The sequence below is a fragment of the Dromaius novaehollandiae genome, chromosome 1 (genome assembly GCF_036370855.1).
Source record: "Dromaius novaehollandiae isolate bDroNov1 chromosome 1, bDroNov1.hap1, whole genome shotgun sequence".
NCBI classification, from domain to species: Eukaryota; Metazoa; Chordata; class Aves; order Casuariiformes; family Dromaiidae; genus Dromaius; species Dromaius novaehollandiae.
The window spans coordinates 206610111-206629307 of NC_088098.1; the positions used below are offsets into that span (position 1 = coordinate 206610111).

The 19197-nt window shown below is 44.3% G+C and overlaps 1 protein-coding gene across 1 annotated transcript in view; it reads left to right on the plus strand.

Annotated features, from left to right (window-relative positions):
- Nucleotides 1-5760: 5760 nt before the first annotated feature.
- The window catches only part of MTMR2 (myotubularin related protein 2), a 63598-nt gene continuing 50161 nt past the window's right edge, over nucleotides 5761-19197 (plus strand). The window contains exon 1 of the mRNA XM_064505108.1: nucleotides 5761-5998. Coding sequence (XP_064361178.1) covers nucleotides 5916-5998 — 83 coding nt within the window. The 5' untranslated portion in view covers nucleotides 5761-5915. The remainder of the gene's footprint in view (nucleotides 5999-19197) is intronic.

Here is a 19197-nt window from a genome sequence, read left to right on the forward strand (position 1 = left end):
ATTTCCTTAATAGGAAAAGAAATATGAGATACAATCAAGTTTTCTTAACTATTTCCCTAACTGTAGCTATTAAATAAATTATTTAACATATACATTAATATGTATATAATATATAAATAAATATTAGATTGTAGATTAAGATCTCAATATAAGAAGTCCTGTGCACACATATCCAATATAGACATAGTATCTCGGACTCTGTAGACATAAAGTGAACCTGTTTTCAAGTGATTATTTAAAAAATCAGTGTTTAGATCTGGACTGTAAAATGCAGTATAAAGATTCGAGTTCTGCTAGAGAGACTCTTACCCTGCATAGGAACACCTATCCATACTGATCTTGACAACACTGCTCAGTGCAAGTGTGGGGTCTCAGAAAACCACCCTCCTAATGGCAGACAACAGCAACAACAAAAATTGCCCAAATATTCTTCCTTCCTGCCTGATCAGCCCACATATTCTAGAAATATATTTATTTCCAGCAGTCGTGGTTTAACAAGGGCCAGAATCTTCAAATTTAACTCCTGTAATTCGTACAGGAGTACTGTTTGCCAGATTGGAGACTATTACGCAGATGGCCAAGAGCTGCTGAAGGGTTGCATTCCAAACCTGCAGACAGCCAGACAGCTGCTGTGATGTACTTGGTCCTTCAGGAGGAAAGATACCATACTACTTTATTCGAAGTGGCACTAAAAGCCGATCTTCTAAAGCTACAATACCTTCTGCAGCACATAATGGAGGTCCTGTCCCCAGAGCCCCAGAGAAGAGGTATGTGGCCCTGGGCAGTTTCCTGTACCAGAGGCTCAGGTCAGTGCAGACCCTGGCCTGCAGCATGCAGCAGGCTACACAGGAGCACACTCTCCACAAACAGGTACCTGCAGCTTTAGACTTCACAGTCTGCTACAGAACTGAAGTAGTTACCTTGTCAACCTTGGACTGGACTGGTATCATTGCTTAGCCCTAAGCTACAGTACATTGCAATAAATCAGTATTTGCAGAGGTCATTAAAAATAAGAGCATAAGGCAATTAAAAGATGGGTGAAATTGCATGACTCCAGTGGTCTGTACACACTGAGCACACACTGGAATGGATCCTGACATACTCATTAGCCTATCTGATACGTAATGCTTCACTGCTCCGCAAGCAGTCATAGCCGGTGGTGGGAGTGAGGATGAGAAAGCACTACCCAGGCAGAGCTGCAGACAGAATATTCTGCCTGTCAGATGTAAACAGCTATCAAGAAATACTATGCAGGACTAGGCTCAGGTTGAGTCCATAGCACCACCTCTGTACCAATACGTACACACAACTGCATAAAAAAGAAAAGAATGAAGTGGCAAAAGAAGTGTCAGAGGCCCATAGATCATTAGCTTCTGCTTCTATCAGGCATAGGTGGAATGCAAGGCAAATACACTGTCAGGATGCCATTAGAGCCAAAAAAGAACCACATCATGGGTGATCTAAGGTAATCAGTCTGCTCAGGTTAACCTCGAGTACAGTAATCTTGGAGACATGGTGACAACTTAAGTGTAGCCATAAGTCCCTCTTTTGGTTTTGACTAGTTTCCAGCTTCAGTGGCACAGGCATCATGCATGAGCAGGACTGCATCTGTGCATGTGCCCCATGACCATCTTGTAACAGATGTTCCTGCAACCACAAGCAGCTTGAACTCCAAATCACAGCCACAGCACATTGTTCTTCATCAGCCTCTCTGTGTGTGCCAGGGCTCTTGCTGTTTCTGAGCTCATACTTTATCAGCCGATGGGGCTTGACAAAAGGAACACATGCCACCTCCGAAGTGATTTGATGATCATACATCACAGTGGGGTCTAGCCAGTGACAATTCCTTCTTCCCAACACACTCAGAATTTTTTATCAGCTGCCCGCTGCCCTTAATCTGTACATCAAGGAGACAAGAAAATACAATAAATCTGAGAGCCATTTTAATGAATCAAAGGGAGACACAAGGGTGTCTCTGGTTGTGTGGTTTTTAGAACAATTATGGGATTGAGTCATGCTGCAAATTCGTTGGACTCACTAATGTGGACTACCAGAGAGGAAGGCACAGTGTGTGAAGTTGCCTTTGCCATGAACTATTTAATGTGTTGGCTAATGGGGCACAGGCAGGGATATCGGAATGTATGAGTAACATGGGGAAACTATGAGTTCCCGCAAGGAGAGCTAGCTTTCGGATGGATATGATTTTAATGGTGGGGTTGGGGCGAAGGGCACAGTGAAGCCATTTTCGAAAGGGATTAGGAATCCCTCTCCCTTGTTGTGTACAGGCCTTTCAAATAACTGTGTTGCGTTGTGTGACAGGGAAGAGAGGGAGGAAGCGGCTCTGTCTTATGTATCATATAAAAGCAGGTTAGGAGACAAAGGCAGCAGCAGGGAGCATGCTTTCTAGGGGGAATTGTTTGAGCACAACATCCTGCATCATGGGGCACCCTTCAGCCAACAGTAGAAACATGGTTTCTCCTCCGCTCTGGCATCCTATACCCCAGACACATTTAGTCAAGGAGTCACAGATCATGACCAAACATCCCCAAGTGACCCAGAGGAGGTAGTGTGTGGTTATGGCAGGGTGCTCGTGATGTATGACTATTCCCCTAGCTTTGGGGACCCTTATGTTCATGGCATGACATATGACAGGCCAGCATTTAGCTCTGCAGCAGCAAAGTCAGGTTTTTCCAGAGATGAGATATCTGTAACATCTGGCATGTTCATCTATCATACACCAAATGCATGTAGTACACATATACACAGAACAAGAAAGCCCCTTACTCAACAGACATGTAGTTTAAATACAAACAGTGCAAATATTATCTCCCCCTCCCACCAAAGGACTGAGCCAAAAGTTTTACTTCCAGTCACTTAATCATGCTTTCCATGGTACATAAAATTATCCCCTTCGCGCTGTACTCACCACAGCTCTGACAGCCTCTAAACACCTAGGAAAGTCAAGCGCCATATATTTTACATTTCTTGTGTGCTATAAACAAAAGAAATAATCAAGTGCAATTTCAAAAAATATTGCAGGATGCCTGCTTGTCCTTTACTTGGAAAGTATCCTTCTCATCTTCAATTCAAGAAACTTCCTCCTCATTCTCTCTTGTCTTTCAGGATATCATTTACCTCAGTAGTGTCAGCTACATGTCTTGAAAGATGAACATGGTTTTATTGCTTATCCCTGATAATGTTGATTTTCTGTTATTGTTCCCTTGTTTGAGTCAGAAAACGACAGAGCATTCCCTCATAAAAAGACAACTCATGTTACTTGTAGGATAATGGTGAGGGACCGGGCAAGCAAAAGTAGGTTAACAGCCTGAGCCGTGCTTATTTTGCATCAGTTGTAAAACAATCTTGTGAATTGTCTCTAATTGGTTTTGGTTATGTCAGGGCCTTTAGTTAATTCTCCATCACTTGGAAGAGCCCTGAGGTAACTCACTTCACAGAGGGAAAATTGTGGCTGACTTTGGAAACGTGGTATTGCTAAGCAAAGAGACGCATTGAGCAGACTGCTAGCTTCTTTCAGCAGCAGGAGAGATCCAGGAGGTGATTAGCTTTGTTCTCATTTACAAAGCACCAGTGGGACTTTCTAAAGGGTTTCACAGGCCCTGGGGATAAGGCCAAGAACAAAACAGGGCAGTGAAAAGCAAATAGAGCACTTCATCAATAAACTACTTAGAGGTGCCACATCAATAGCAAATCAGGAAGAAAGGAAGGCACTCTAATACTTTCACATAGCGAAGGAGATTTGTATCTTGTTTTTTTATTCCTACTTGACTTTTTTAAACAACTGCGCCACTATCGACCTATGCTAAGCAGAGAGAATAAAGATAATACCAACTCGTAGATAGGGATATTAGTCTTAGCAGATCTGAAGGGCAGACATGACTGCTCTATGCTAGTTCTACGACACTGACTCTCCTGAAGGGTTACCACCTCCAGCAAACCAGTCCTGAGAAAGACTGGGAAAAGGCAGCACCAGCGGGAAAGCGCTACCAGGAACAATGCAATTGCTTAGCAAAGACCAAAATCTACTGCTGCTACAGCACCCCCTATCAGCTTGTCTGCAGAGAAACACAGCTACTCACTCTGGAAGTCACAGTCTGTCTGCCCAAACACAGGCAGAGGCGGAAAACAGAAGAAAATGGAGGGGGGGGGGAGATAATCTCTCCTTTCCAGAAAAAAAAATGGAACTTCTGAAAGGTTTCTTGCCCCAAGCTAGGGGAGCCCCCCCCCCCCAACATATCCAAAAAAACTGCAGCTAGAACAAAATTAGCACAGGTCTATCAATCTTTTCATTTTGATATTGTCAAAGCATTTTGTTTTGAGTTTTAACACTGTAATAAGACAGTAGCAATTAGCCTTTGTTTTTACACAAAATCTCACTTCTAACCATAAAACAGGGTTCATTTTAGAAAAGGCTACACAAACTTAATTCTTTAGGCTGAAAAAAAAGAGACTAGACAAACTTATTTGCCAGCATATGAACATTTTCAGAACACTGAGAAAATAAAAAAGTTAAAAAGATCATTTTGACAAAGCTGTGTTTTCAAGTTTAAATCAGCTTCACAAAAACCCGAAATCAGGCTTGCTCCGTAGCAGCCAGTAGAGCGACAGAGGAAATTTCACAGCAAATTAATGTCGTCTCAGGCACGGCTGCTGCAACCTCACCCCAGCCCCCTGCTTGCGTGCACTCGCTTGTGCAAGCTTAAAGGATGGAAACCGCCGGGGAATTACACCCCAACGAAAGGAACAAAACGTGAGGTAGGGACAGAGCAACATCAACTAATTCAGTCTTTAGAGCGCAGACAGGGATAGCATTTAAATCAGTGACCATTTTACAGCGACAAAATACTCAGGTAGATTAAATTTTAGAACACGATTGGCTTATGTTGGTTTGAGCTGGTGTTTTGGACAGGAACGTCCCTTCGGACGGATGCTCGCGGCATCAGGAGTCCTCTTTCTTCTGTCAACAAGTAGGACTGACCAGCCGCCCTCACTGGGAACCTGCTCACACCTTCCCAGCGCTTTGGTTTCTGCCTGCTAGGATTTTTAATCAATTTTGTCATTTTGGTTGCGCGTTTGGAAGACACTTGCACTCTGGGTAAGGGCAGAGCAGGCTGCAGCTCTTGGGCAGTAATGCTAAGAACTGGCTCACCAAAACGCTCCAGGGAACTCAATGCAAAACTGCTCTTCACACAGAACTATCTACCTTTTCGTAGCAACCTTTAGCTATGCAGCACCCTGGGCGGAAAACACGGTGACATATGTACACCTCTGTGTGTGTGCACGCAGATCAGCTCGGCCTCCCTGCAGAGCCGGGCCGCTCACACTGCCATGCCCGTGACTCCTGCGCACCTGGTGCAGGGACGAGCTCGCAGGGATTTATTTTTAGCAGGTATGGGCAATTACAAATTTCAGGAGCACAACTGCTTTTTATTACACGTACAGACTTAGCGCACCAGGGGACCTGAGCTGTGCCTCTAGTATGCCCATGGAATAGAAAACACACGATCATTTTATATCTGAGAAGGAAAAACCTCCCGCTTTCAGGAAGGACATTCGCGGCCGGACGCACCGGGGAGGGGCAGCCCCCGGGGTGGCGGCGTGTCGCACTGCGGCCCTCTCCCCCGCGACGACGGGGGGTCGCCCCGCGGCCCCGATGTCCTCCCGGCTGGGCACCAGCGGCGCGGCCGGGGCTGCGGGAGGGCCCAGCGCGGCTCCTCCTCCCTCCTCCGGCCCCCTCGTGCCGGGAGCGCGGCGGGGAGGGGCGCCGAGAAGCCAGGCGCAGCCGCCGCCCGCCCCCGCCCGCGCGGCACGCCGGGCCGACATGGCCGCTTCCTGTGCCGCCGCGCGGCCGCCGCGGCGCTGACAGCCGCCGTCCGCGGGCCGCCGCGCCGCCCGCCATGGAGGAGAGCTCCAGCTGCGAGAGCCTGGGCGCCGGGCGGGCGGCGGCGGCGCGGCCGCCCAGCGGCGACTCCCTCTCCAGGTAACGGCGCGCCGCGCCACGGCCGCCGCCTCCCGCCACCCCCCCCCCCCGACCCCTGCGGGGGGGTCGTGATTCAACGTGGGGGAGGAACAAGCCGCCGGGAGGACGGAGCCGGCGCCGCTTGCCGCGGGCGGGCGGGAGGGAGGGAGGGGGCGCCCGGCGGCGGGGGGTGCTGCGGGGCCGGGGCTGCGCCGGTTTGGGTTTCCAAGCACTGGGGCAGAGAAGAAGATGCCCTCCCGCCGCCAGCACGCAGATAAATGCTAAGTGACCCAGCGAGGCTGCGGTTCCCCGGCGCGCGTGGTGGTTTAGCAAAGACACAATAAAAGTAAGCAGCTGCTGGAGGCCCAGAAGGGCGCTAAGAAGGTCGCTCAGTACCTGCGGTGCCAGGTCCCCTGAGGCACATTTGCCGTCAGCCAGCCTACACGCTCGTGTCTGAGCTAGGCCTTGTTCTGTGTTTTTCGGTAACAAAGTTCCTGGTGCACGCTGACCGTTCGGTTTTGTCCTCCCAGCTTTCCGGAGGCATGACTTTGCAGTCTTAATGGCTTTTATTTTAATGCTGTGTGGGCAATTTCCAAGCTCTTTAAACCACAGAAACTGAAAAGAGACTTCCCTTTCCTTTCACTCACCGCAATTATCCGTGAGGTTTGAAATTTGTGACCAAAAGTGCCTCCTGTTTGGTCTGTGAGTTAATAGTGTAGGGGGGCCATGTATGGTAGCGGGGAAGGATGGACGTCGGCTGATGGAAGAGGAACGGTGGTGGGTGAATCCTGGATTTTGTGGTAAGCCCTGGGAGGGAGAAGGACCTAGCGTGTCAAGTTTGTTCAGTCCAGTCCTTGCGGCACTCTCCCTGGTGAAGTCTCAGGATTGCAGGATCGTCAGGAAGGAAGGGGCCTTAGGATCCCTCTGTCCAACCTCCTGCTCAGCTGTGATATCAGACTAGGCTGCTTAGGGCTTGATCCAATCAGGTCTTGAAAACCTCCCGGGACAGAGGGTGCATAACCTCTCTGGGCATCTTGTGCCAGTTCTTGGTGATCCTTGTGGGGAAGGAGTTTGTTATATCCAGTCTGAACCTCTTGTGTTTCAACTTGTGCCTCTTATCTCTCATCCTCACACCATGCGCTGCTGTGAAGAGCCTGGCTCCATCTCCTCAGTGACCACCTCGTAGGTGCTGGTAGGCTGCTGTCAGGTGCCCCGGAAGCCATCTCTGCTCCAGGCTGGACCAGATCCCCCAGCCTCTCCTCGCAGGAAGTGCTCCAGCCCCAATGATCTTGGTGGCTCTCCACTGAACTCCTGCCAGTTTGTCAATGCCTTTCTTGTACCGGTGTCAGAGTCCAGTACTCTCTAACCAGGTTCTTTTAGGTATTCCACACATACAGAGAGTGCAGTGTTTAATATAAAAGTTTATTCTGAAGATATTTGATGTTACACGGGATTTTTATTTAGCAGAGTGATTCAGAAATGTACTGAAATCACAGCACAAGTGTACCCTTATACAGTTCAATCACAATACCAATGCGATTGCCAATTACCAGTCTGTATAATATGCTCACCATCATGATGCTGGGCATCCCCAGTCGCCAGAAAGGCATACGTGGGTTGAAGCCATCTCAAACCCGGTGCTCTCTTCAAAATTCCTTTGTTAGTTGTTGAGGATTTATACTCTGTGTTGGGCTGAACCATGTATACACTTCCCTCATGCTGGTCTGGCTAATCTCAGGGAGGCATATACACCTGGTCCAATTAACGGCTATAGCTGCTTATCTGAAACAAAGGTTGCCCTGCGGTTCCCTTTGTGTTGAGAGAAAGTCAGTTCTCTGTGCAACAGCGATGATTAATGAGTTGTGTCCTACATTATTCCTGAACTTCATGGGGCACCTTGCCCCCTGAGCCTTCTCTCGTTGTAGGGGTTATTGGCTGGTCACAACTAGGGACTCAAAACTGGGTGCAGTATCTAGCCGAGGTCTAACAGGTCACATCCCTGGATCGCCTGGCTCTGTTCCTGTTCAAACAGACCAGGGCGGTGTTGGCCCCTTTGCTGCCAGGGCATGCTGTGGGCCCATGGTCAGCTTGCCATCCAGGAGGCCCCAGAGCTGTTCCCCAGGCAGGCAGGCAGTCCCCAGCTTGTACCCAGGGCTCTTCCTTCCCAAGTCTTTCATGACTTTTCATCCTCTTTTCACTCTCCTTAATGAAATTGTTCTATTCTCTGCTGTTTGTATTAGTTTCACTGTGTAGTTCACCTGTGCCCTGCTGGATACCTGGAGGCCTCTTTTCCCCCATGCCTCACTGCCCCAATATACTTTTCCCCTCTGCTTTTGACTCAGGCAGCTTGGACCCATCTGGAAGTCAGTGATAGTGTAAGAGACACTGAGGGTTTTGGACATGAAGAGAGAGCTTAAATCAGAAGAGCTTGCAGCATCCAACAGCTGCAAGGAGAATCCTGTTCAGCCCCACAGGAGTGTGCCCTGGCCAGATGGAATCGTTGGGAAATTGAGAAGATAAATCTGCTGCTGTTGAGCGTGCACGGACTATGTCCTCCAGCCCCTGAAAGGACCAAAATTTGGGTATATTTCTTGGGGTACTAAAAAGCAGATCCAAAGACTTTCAAAATTTTGAGTCCATGTTCCAACATCCAAAACTCCTAGAAGAAAGCTAACCATTTTTTTGATGTGTTCTGAACAAAGTATTTTTTTTCTCTAACCAGTCTTGGAAACAGATAAAAGTTTTTCATCTGCAGTTATTGATAAAAACTCATCTTGAGTTGGTGTACACTATGAAACATTTTAGTTGAAATGGTTAAGATTAGGGCAAAATCATAAGAAAGTAAAAACAGGTTCTTGTAATGAGAGATGCCTAGTGACTTTCAGAATGTTTGTTACTACCGGCTCCCCCTACAAATCTAGTGATACTTTTACACAAATAAATAGCTTTCCAATGAAGTGGACTGTAGATCTATTGCCCATTTTCAGTCTTTTTTAGATTTTATTTTCATTAAAGCTACAGTGCTGTCTGATTTTCTCCACCTCAAACAATCCTTCTGAATCCTTCTGAAGCTAATAGGACTCATTTTCATGTCTTTGTGATTGAGGTCTGACCAACTTTGAATTGTTAACCTATGACTATAATGATGTGACACATTTGTACTAAATATATATATATTCTTTTAATAAGTTAGCTTTGGGGATTGTATGAGGAGCACAATGAATTGCAAGAGTGCCATCATCAGTTGTTATAACCTGTTTTATTTAAAAGCAACAACTACAGAAAAATGAGTAGAAGTTCACTCATCCCAAATTCACAGTTACCTAGAAATATGAAGCTTTCTTGAGTTGTCTTTGACTGTCTTGTTTTATGCAAGACTAGAAGACCGACCTGGAAAAGTAAAAGGTGCTTAAATCGGATATCTCCAGCTATACATTCTTGCGTTGCTTTCAGCTCCTGCTCAGAAGTTAAAACAGTTTCATACTTCTAGATACTTAGTATGTAACTCTGCAAGAAGATGTGCTTGATAGAGTTTACTCATATGTAAGATTGCTCATGTGAATAAGTGCCTTAAAGAACATGTATTAGTATGTTTATTTGTCTTTTAATAATGAACATGGGATATGGTGATAGTGGCATTTGACAAGAAAAGTTGTTTTGCTGTTCTAATAGACCATGGTAATGTGCAGTACCCGTGCTCCTTGAGTAACATATTGGAATAAATGTGTTATCTACTTTCTGTCCCAACTATAAAAATACTTGAAAAACTCTTTGACACCCTCAGTATAGCTGTTTGAGCATGTTAAAAAAAATCCGTAGCTCTCTGTGGAAATACTGAGTTAGCTCCAAATGAGTAGGTCATGGCTAATCAGCACAACTGCCCTCGTACTTGTGCTAGAACAGCCGTACTCTCTATAGTGACTCAATTAGTGAGCCATCTCACTTCTTGCTGGTTTTGGGTGGTGCAGGCCTGGGTTCTGCAGCTCTCTGTGGCTTCCAGAGGTCAATATTTAGGATGGACCTTCCCCTTGGATTCTGGTCTTGTGGAAGACAGATGACCATGAGCCAACAACTCAGAAAGAGCTGTGGTGGTATTTAACTAGCAGTTGGCAAAGAGCACTTGTGTATTTACAGAGTCAGGCGAGGAACGACCCATGAGACAGGAGGAGCAGCAATGTAAACCCTTGATTCTAATGCTACCTTTGATGAGGCAGAGCATGGTAATGTCCAGTGTTACGGACTGGTTTTATATCTTCAAAGAGGCCTGGGGATCCTGAGTGAGTGATGAACCCCTTTCAGCCGTGCTAGGTAATCCAACCTCTTTGCAATACTCCTCAAAGACCACTCTTAAAATGAATTTATAGGTACAGTTGTTTCTTTTAATTTGCATACAGACCCTCTGACCTTTGGAATTCAAAACAACAGCCAGCAAAATTTCCTTTTCTGAAAGGAAAAAGCAGACATAGCTATGTATGATTTTAACAGAACACATGACTTTAGGAAATAGGTTATGTCAAGAGATTTGATTTCCATTAAAGGCAATTAGGCATTTGTGAAATCTGTGTGATTATAGGCTTGAGTTTCTTTGTGTTCTTCCAAAATGTTACCTGAAAAGTTTATTGCTGTCCAGTATTAGTCCAATATATAGTCAAGGGTCTTTCTGTTGGATCAGCTGAAGGAAAGTGTGTATTGCCTGTGCAAAATTGTGGAGGTGATTATGCTGTAAAGAAACTGCTGTAGGAGATGTCAATGATATTTCACCCTTAGTATAAGACGAAAGTAAGAGATACGACAGTGGCTGATGTTCCCTGACAGCATGACTGTAGTAACGTATGATGTTACCACTTTCTTTTTGCTTGTTACCACCTCCCTGCTGGTGGTTGTCATCCATAGAGGTCTGCAGATACAAGGGATCCTATGCATCATGCTTTTATTTAAGCATATGAAAATAATCATGTTCCTTGTCCTTATGTTTGCAGGGATAACTCTGAAAACATAAAGTCTCTGTAAATCAGTGCAGCAGGGTCTGTTGAAGCAATAGCTCCATGAGGTATGAGCTTCCCCGTTTGTCTTAAATAAGGTCCTGTCAATACCTGTTCTGATTTAAGGTCATGTCGAAGGAATTTTTTCCCCATGGGTGAGAGTAATGCTGGAAGGAGTTGAGTCTGTAAGCTATTGGCTGAGGAGAGCTTGTTAGCACCACATTGCTACCAGATGTGTGAGGTTTGCTGATTGAGTTGTTTTGTGATGAGTCATTGAAGTTATAGTTTGAAAGGGAAGACTTTTGCCAGTTCTGGTGTTCAGTGAAATGCGAGTAGCTGTCATTTTCTTCATGGGCTTTGGGAGCACTTCTTGCATTTGATTTCTTGTATGTGTGAAGCAGGATTTCTCAAGAGTTGTTACCGTTAAAGACAAGTACATTGCTGGCTGAGTGTTGATAATGAACTGTTTTTTGCATCTGAGAAAATTAACACTATGCCTAGAACCAATTAGCAGCTCCAGACGGGCTCATTATCATTAATTTTAATATGTGTGTGATAATTTATAAGACTTACTTGCAACTGAAGTCCAGTCTGAGGTAGTTTTTTCATATGCTGTTATGTTGGAAAGATAAAGAGCAGTTTTCCTGGCAGGTAAATTTGCAAAGTGAGGAGAATCTGTTATTAGAGTCTGAGGATTTGGGGCAGAAAATCATGAAAATAACATTCACTCAAGCAGACTTTAAAGTTTTAATTTATGCAACACAGTCATGAAAAGAAACTGTTACCTTTGAAGAACTCAGAAATTGTTTTTAGGGGCAATCTTTGATATTCATGTGTCAGCTCCTGCATTCAGCAGAAAACATTTTCGCCTGTCTTGGAGTGTGAGACCTTCTGTCTTGGAAAATTTCCTCTGTCAGGCACACACAGATCTCTTTGTTCAAGCTCTGTCCCTGCAATAGAAATGTGTATTAAAAAAAAGTATATTTTATGTTTGAGAATATAAAATACAGTTGATACTCACCTGTTTCTTGTATTATAATCAATGTTATATTACTGTTTAGAGGCCTTGAGGTGCCGTGGTTTTAGCTGCTGTACAAATACAGAGGTAGATGACTTCTGTATTGAAAAGCCAGGGACTGGCTATTTAAATGTGCTTAAACCAGGACTACTCTGTATTTACTAATGCCTGGTGGGTAATTTTACTAAGCTCTGGGACATGCTGAGACCCTTTGCTGAGAGATTGGGAGAGGAGTGAGGAAGTCTAAGAATGAGATGAAAAACTGCTGTGGAGAGATGCTTCATAGGAGGAGGCGAGATCTGACAGCTGGTGAGGAGTAAAGCTAGGACTTGATCACAAGTCTCCTGGGTTCTATCAAGCACTGCCTTTTCTGAAGAGAGATGGTAAAATTATGTTGACTAATAACGTATTTGCTAGACAATTTGAAGTTTTACGTGTAGTTCCTTAACTACAGGCTATTTACATCAGAAACACAGTTACACAACATTTAGAAAGGTCATCACACAACCTCTTGGATGGCTCAGCAGGATCAATAGGCCACAGCTTCTCTTTCATGAGTCTTTTCCAGATCCCCTGCTTTACTGTTACTGTTTTTTCAGTCCTGAGGGTATCAGGTGGTGTAAAAAGAGACCTGATCCGTACCTAAAATAGCTTATGTTATCAGAAAGCTTAGCTGAGGAAAAAAATAGCAAGCACACGTTAAAAATGTGGTAGAAACCTTCCAGAGGTCACTCTTATAAGGCATCATATACAAGGTGTAATTGTAAAAGGGGACATGAGCAAAGTGGTCTTGTCCCTTGTCCCGAGGAAAGCTGTGACAGCACTCTTGGGGACAGAGAGCACAGAGCGGAGGGTGACCAGGAAGGTAATGAAGTACTTGGTTTGTAGAGCAGTGTGGGGTAAGCCAAGGCAGCGAGAGAAGAGAGGAGGCTCTGTCGCAGTAATTATCCCCATCCTTGTTTTTAACTAAAAAATATTTGATTGTTTTATAGCCACAGTAACCATCTAGGAGCTAATTGAAGAAAAATTCAGTGGAAGCCAACATGAAAAATCAGTGGAACTTTTCAAGTATTTGTTTTTCCTTTTCCTACCATCTGTAGTTTCTGTTGCCAGACAGTTTCCTCACTCAGTAATTTTCCAGTGATTTGAAGGTAGCTCTTTTTCCTGCTTCTCTCGTTTTTTCTGCTTCATGAATTCTTTTCCATTGCTTTCTGAACTCCAGTGTATTTGATGAAGAGAAAGTGTTAGCAGTTTTCTAGTTCATAAACCCTCCAAAGTGATGTTTTAGTCATTTTTTTAGCTAAGCACAAATGCCTCTCCTTTAGAGATCTAGCCTTTCTGTAGTCGTCCAGCCCTGGCTCTAGAAACGTTAATGTTAGATACCCAGAAGTTCAGAGCTAGCTGAGGTCAGGTGTGGGTGCGTGATTGTGTTTCTGGTGAATTAGCTAGAGAACATGATATGGAGTTTATGGTAGTTTTCTGTCTTTTCTGGTAAGATGGGCAACACGTGTCTAGAATAAAACAAGATTTTTATCTAGAGTAATTTACTGTGTTGTAAAGAGACTATTTGCCAGTACAAAGTGCTATGCTCAAAATCTTGTTTATGGGCAAAAAGGAAGCACACTTAGTTATACATCCATCCATACATACGTATATGTGTGTGTGTGTGTATATATATATACACGCATACATGTGTATATATATATATATGCAGCCAAGGATTTATTCTCAGTATAATTGAAATGTTAAAAGTCAAATCATTAGTAGCCCAAATCTAATTGTTACAGAAAAAGAAAGAATAATACTGCAGTTAAAATTATTATACATACACTACTTAGTTTCTATCTCTTTTCCTGGGGCTTTGTGCACCCTTCTGCTGCTGCAGTGGGTCCTAAGGTTGGTGGTTTCATTCTCATGGTGGTAGTGGTAGAGTGTAACAGCAAGTTGTCAGCATCTGGAGTCCTTTACTGGGAGAAATACGATGTTCTTCGCGATGATTTATTCTTCCACACTCTAGGATCCACTTGGGTCATTTCTATATGTTTGCTAGCATGCTTTTACACCTTTCTCTTTCTTCACTGTTCTGCAGTTTCATGTCAGGTTTGATTTTACTATATATTATGCCTTTTATGGATATTAAATACTAATTCTTTGTTCTCTTTGTTACCCCCTAACACCAGTTTTGTCCAGCTCCAGGTCTGCATTTCTTTAACTGACCACTGGTGAGTTGTTTGTAGCTGTGGGGTCCCCAGTGCCAGCCTGTGTCCCACCTCTTATCTTCCCATGCCTGTGCTCTGCTATGCCGCAGCCTGTGTCTCCACTTCTCAAGGTCTCTGCTATCATACCAGGCCTGCGTATTTCCACACTGCATCATTACGTTAGCATCGTTAATATCTCATTCTACATAGCATAACTGCTTGTTACTGCTACCTAAATAAAGCTGTGGTTGGACTGTACAAAGATAATAAAAGTAAAATAAATCAGCCCTAGACACCTGCTCGATTGAAGAGGTTGCTGTCACAGCTAAACCAAGTAAACCAAAACTGCAAGGAGACCAAGAAAAATTCAGACAGAGCAGGCCTGACAAGTCTCACTCCTTAGGCTTTGCAAATTCAGTACAAAGTTTATGACCTGTTACTAGCAAGGGCAGCACTGTGTTACAGGGCTACATGGGTACAGAAGTTGACTTGTCAATATGTTTTTGAACCATAATTGGTGGAGTGAGTATATATCAGATCAAGGCTTGTTGTTTTGTGACCGGTGTCAAGTGGGTTTTTTTCTGGCACAAAAAGTCCTAATATCTGAATTACCATACTTCTGAACCACAGCCTCATTGATGCCCTCCTGCCTTTAGTGAGAATGAAGCGTTCTTACTATTTTTTATTGCTGTGTTATGAAATCTCACTGTTGATTTCAGTTAATATCCCTGCTATAAGATCCCCTGCTATATCTTCTGAAAGGGAGAGATTGCGGAGACAGGTAGTAGGACTAACATATTTAGCCTTTTCAGGTAACTGCTTGTGAATGAGTTGGAGCCTGTGAATGAATCGATTACATATGGAAAATTATAGGGCCTGTCTAGCTACCTGTGGAGGTCAGGTAGTGGGAGATGACTGAAACCCATCGTACCAAAGATGACCTGCTGAAGGGTGATAGTCTAAATCAATTATCAGAGTAGAAGTTGATTTAACCAGTGGATAGTTTTAAAAAGTCAAAAGCAATAGGCACCTTCTTACTGATGAGCAGAACACCTTTGGTACAGAGATGAAAAATGTAGAATCTTGTGCATCTGTTTCACACAAGTTGCTTTCTGGAGTAGGCTGCTCTTGAAAATTCAGTCCATGTCCTTCAGTCTAAGAACAGACATCCTTCTGCACTGAAAATGAGCCCCCACAGTTTATGAGAGAGTGTTTCCCAAGCTCTTTTGCTCAGAGATTAAGAAGGTTGTACCCAGAATGGTCGTTGAATTCTTCGGTGTGAGAAGAAGAATGGGGTGGGACTGTTGCTGGATGTCCCTGCTCAGGACTTGTGCCAGCGGAGCAGTCTTGGCCCTTCACATGTTATGAATTGCTGGGGTACAGCTTCTGCTCGTCACCGCAGTCTCCAGTGCTATGGACGAATGTCGTCCTTAGCCAAAATGTATTCTGATTATAGACTCCATCTTCTGCTTCCACCTTGCCTGAAGAAAAGTAGAGGCATCCGAGATGAGATTCCTCTCATCTCAGTAGAGATTTCTTTGAGACAGATCTCTGCCAGTCTCTCTGGGTTTCTTTTTGGAGACAGTGGGGAGGAGTGAGTCATCTCTGTTTCTCCCCAGTGACTGTAAGGAGAGCCTGCAGTGAGTAATTCAGATGTGAACACCTACGCAGAACTCCCTCCTCATCCTTGCATTAAGGGCAAGAAGTGCATTGAGTTCGGGATGTTCTCTATTCCAAAAAAGGAAGGAGCTATTTCTTAGCTCATTTTATCTCTCTTTTTTATGTTAACTAAATCTGTGGGCAACTAAGTTGAGAGTAAAGAATTGTCGCTTGATTTCGTAAGCACTGTTTCTGTATGTGTGTCTGTGTCTGAGTTTGTTCCCTCGTAGTTTTTGTAACCTTCAGACATCTTCAGCCACGTTTGACAGAGGAGTAGAAGTAATAAGTTACAAGAAGTTTTACATTTAAAATAAAGATGGATGTGGGGAGGGAGACCATGTCAGTGTTCCCATTCAGGAAAAAGCTTGTCACTTTTTCAACGTAAAGGTTTACCTACATGAAAAAGATGTCTTGAATGTCTGTGGGTTCTTTAGGCCAAGGCTTCTCTGAAGTTGGGGATATTCACAATATTCTGTCTCTCGTTTTGGCATTTCCTTCCCCTCCTGTGCTTCCTCTGATGTCTGAAAAGGCTGTGTTCAGTTGAAAACAAAAAGCAAATACCAACTTCTCTGCCACAAAACGCTCATCTTCTGGAAACAGGGGCAGGATCTAGTTCAGACTGTCGTGTCTGCACGTGAAGGAGGTGACTAAAATTTCACTGTCATCAATGGGGTCAGTACACTCTGCGAGCAGTCCAGCTGAGCAAAGGTAGGTGCCTGCTCTGAGGGAGCTGAGTGATCTGGACTCTGCTGTTTGGTGGGAGCATAGACACTGACTGCATCTACCATCTGGAGCTGAACCCCTCCAGGCTTCACTGCTCTTGCTGCTTGTTAAGTTGTTTAGTTTTTCATATGCATTAAAGTCTGTCTGAGGCAAGCAAAAGTGTCAGGAAGAAGTGGCTGTAGCCAGCTGGTGATCTTAGAAGGTTAGCTTTCATTACAGATGCTTGGGAACTGATGTGTAGAGTCTTCAGATGAGCTTGTTAACTTTGTAGGTCTCCTCTTCATGTATGGGGTTAGAATCTGAAAGACCTTTGTTTTCAATGTATACCCCATGACTGGCCAGTGGTAGGAGTGGAGGAGGGCAGAGCCCGTTGGCAAGTCCAGGCCCTAATGCAAATCAACAGCTTCTGAGTGCTTTGAAAACCAGCCCTTGTATTTAGACCATAAATGAGACTGAGTTCTTTGGAAACGTGGTCCCAGTTGTGAGTGCTGAACCTGGGAACTGTGACTGATGGACCGCAATCTTCAGAGATGCTGGGCTCTCCTTCGAGGTTATGTGGTTATTATGAGTTACAGGTGCTCAGTGATTCTGAAAACATCCTCATGTCGTCTTAGTTTGAATTTCTGGAAACGAAACCCCCGAATTATTGAACACTTGAAAACTATTTTAGCCTTAAGACTCTGCCAGGGCCCAACTTGTGCAGGGGCTCTGCTAGTGACAGGACTTAGTTATTTCAAATCCTTTTTTGAGCAGAGTCTGGCAGAGCATGTTGCTGCACAGTGTCTGTGAGATAATACTGAGGCGTTGTGCCACGTCAGTTTTGCTAGGTGATACATGACTCTCCAAATGGATTGTATTTATATACTTTTTTCTTCCTTCTTTTAAGTAGTCGCAATATGGAACAACTAATGTCATTGATGAGTAAATCTCTGTTTTTTTGATTGCTGTGGGTGTTTGTTTTATTGGGGCCAGAGTGTTGTGTGGTGTGTGTTTGAAAGGAAAAGAGAGCATTTGACAGTACATGTTATTTTCTTATCAAGATGTTTTTTAAATAGGGAGATAAGTAACAATCAAAAAAATTGAGGCAGCCCATGAATTGTGGGAAGCATACATATATTTGGTTAAACTATAAATAACTGGGTCTTAGCATGTAACTAGAAATTATGAATTTCTGCCAGAATACAAATAAAAAGAAGCAACTATATCTATAACAAAAAGCTTTTAAAACAAACGAGAGATCACATATTAGTTTCTGTTTTTCTGCTTCTCTTTCTCACATTGACTCTGGAGTCATTATTGCAGCTTAGCATGGGAATGTCTGAATTCACATCAAAATCCAGATCATCTTTTACTTGCATTTTTTTACTCTGGATTAACGTATTTTAAGGGGGGTGGGCTGACATTTATATGGTAAATATAAATACTGGTAAATAATAAGAGTGATTTTGGACTGTAATTGGGATTTCCGTAATGACTTCTTTTTCTGTATGTCTCAAAATACCTGTAGAAAAAGATAGATGTTGCCAGCCCTGTTTCTCCTCTGAGGGGTAACTGCAGTCCTGTGGTAAATCTGAGGTTGCTCTGAAGTAGGAGACAGTGACACCACCCAGGGCTCTTCCTTCTCTGCCCCAGAATGACATGGAAGCTGCTGCTTCCACAGATAACACTAAGAGTCACAGATGGTCTTGTAGCACCAGGAAGCTCTTGGATGTGGGCTCTCGATTTGCTTTTTTGCTAGAAGCAGCCATGCTGCGTGGAGAGCACCTTGGCTCTGGTGTGGCCAGGCTGTGCCTTGGGCAGTTTGGGAGAGAGAACTGCCCATCAGGACACCTGCTGATCTATCATGGCCCCAGGAGACTTCCCTAGAGATGCCGGAAATGTGTTAGTGATCTCCCTAATGGCTTTCTCTTTATCACTGTGCAGCATTTCTTCAAACATCTGTAGCCTAAATTACTACAGTTTCTTTTCCTTGACCATTTTTTCTCAACCTAGAAATATTCTTTTCTCGAGGGGGCTCCTCTTCACTCTGAGTTCAGTCCTACCATCTGCAGCATCTCCTATTTGAAAATGAGGCCACTAGCTCCCTCTGAACAGCTCCAGATGATCCAAGAAGTATAGCGATAACCCATGGTGCAGGAAGGCACAGAGATGAGCAGGTCGAGAGCACTCTTTTAGTGGGCAATGTTGTTGTTTGGAGTAAGCAGTAATAATGAGTAAGGTTGCATCTTGAGTTCCTCTTCACCTTCCAGTCTTAATTTGTTTTCAATGCTAAGGGTCTGTCCTGGTGGCTGGGAACCCACAGCTTTTAGGCACAGACCCAGAGGTGGGCAGCCATTTCCAGAAAATTTGTCAAACCTCTCTGTTACAAGCAGTAGGGCAGAAAGTAACTGGACTGTCTTTCAGCTCTGCCTCACCTGGAGGAGATGGCCTTGCCCACAGCCATTTGCCTTGCCCACAGTCATCGCCGTAACTGTTAATGCTGCAAGTGAAGTTGCTTGCGCTAGTGGCGGTTTTTGCAAGGCAAACATATTTCCATCAGGAACTGGATTCTGACCAAAGTACTGGATTATCAGCTTGCTTTCAGGAGGTAGTAACTAATTTTGACTCTGCTGATGTGGGCTGAAATTTAGTTGCTGAAAC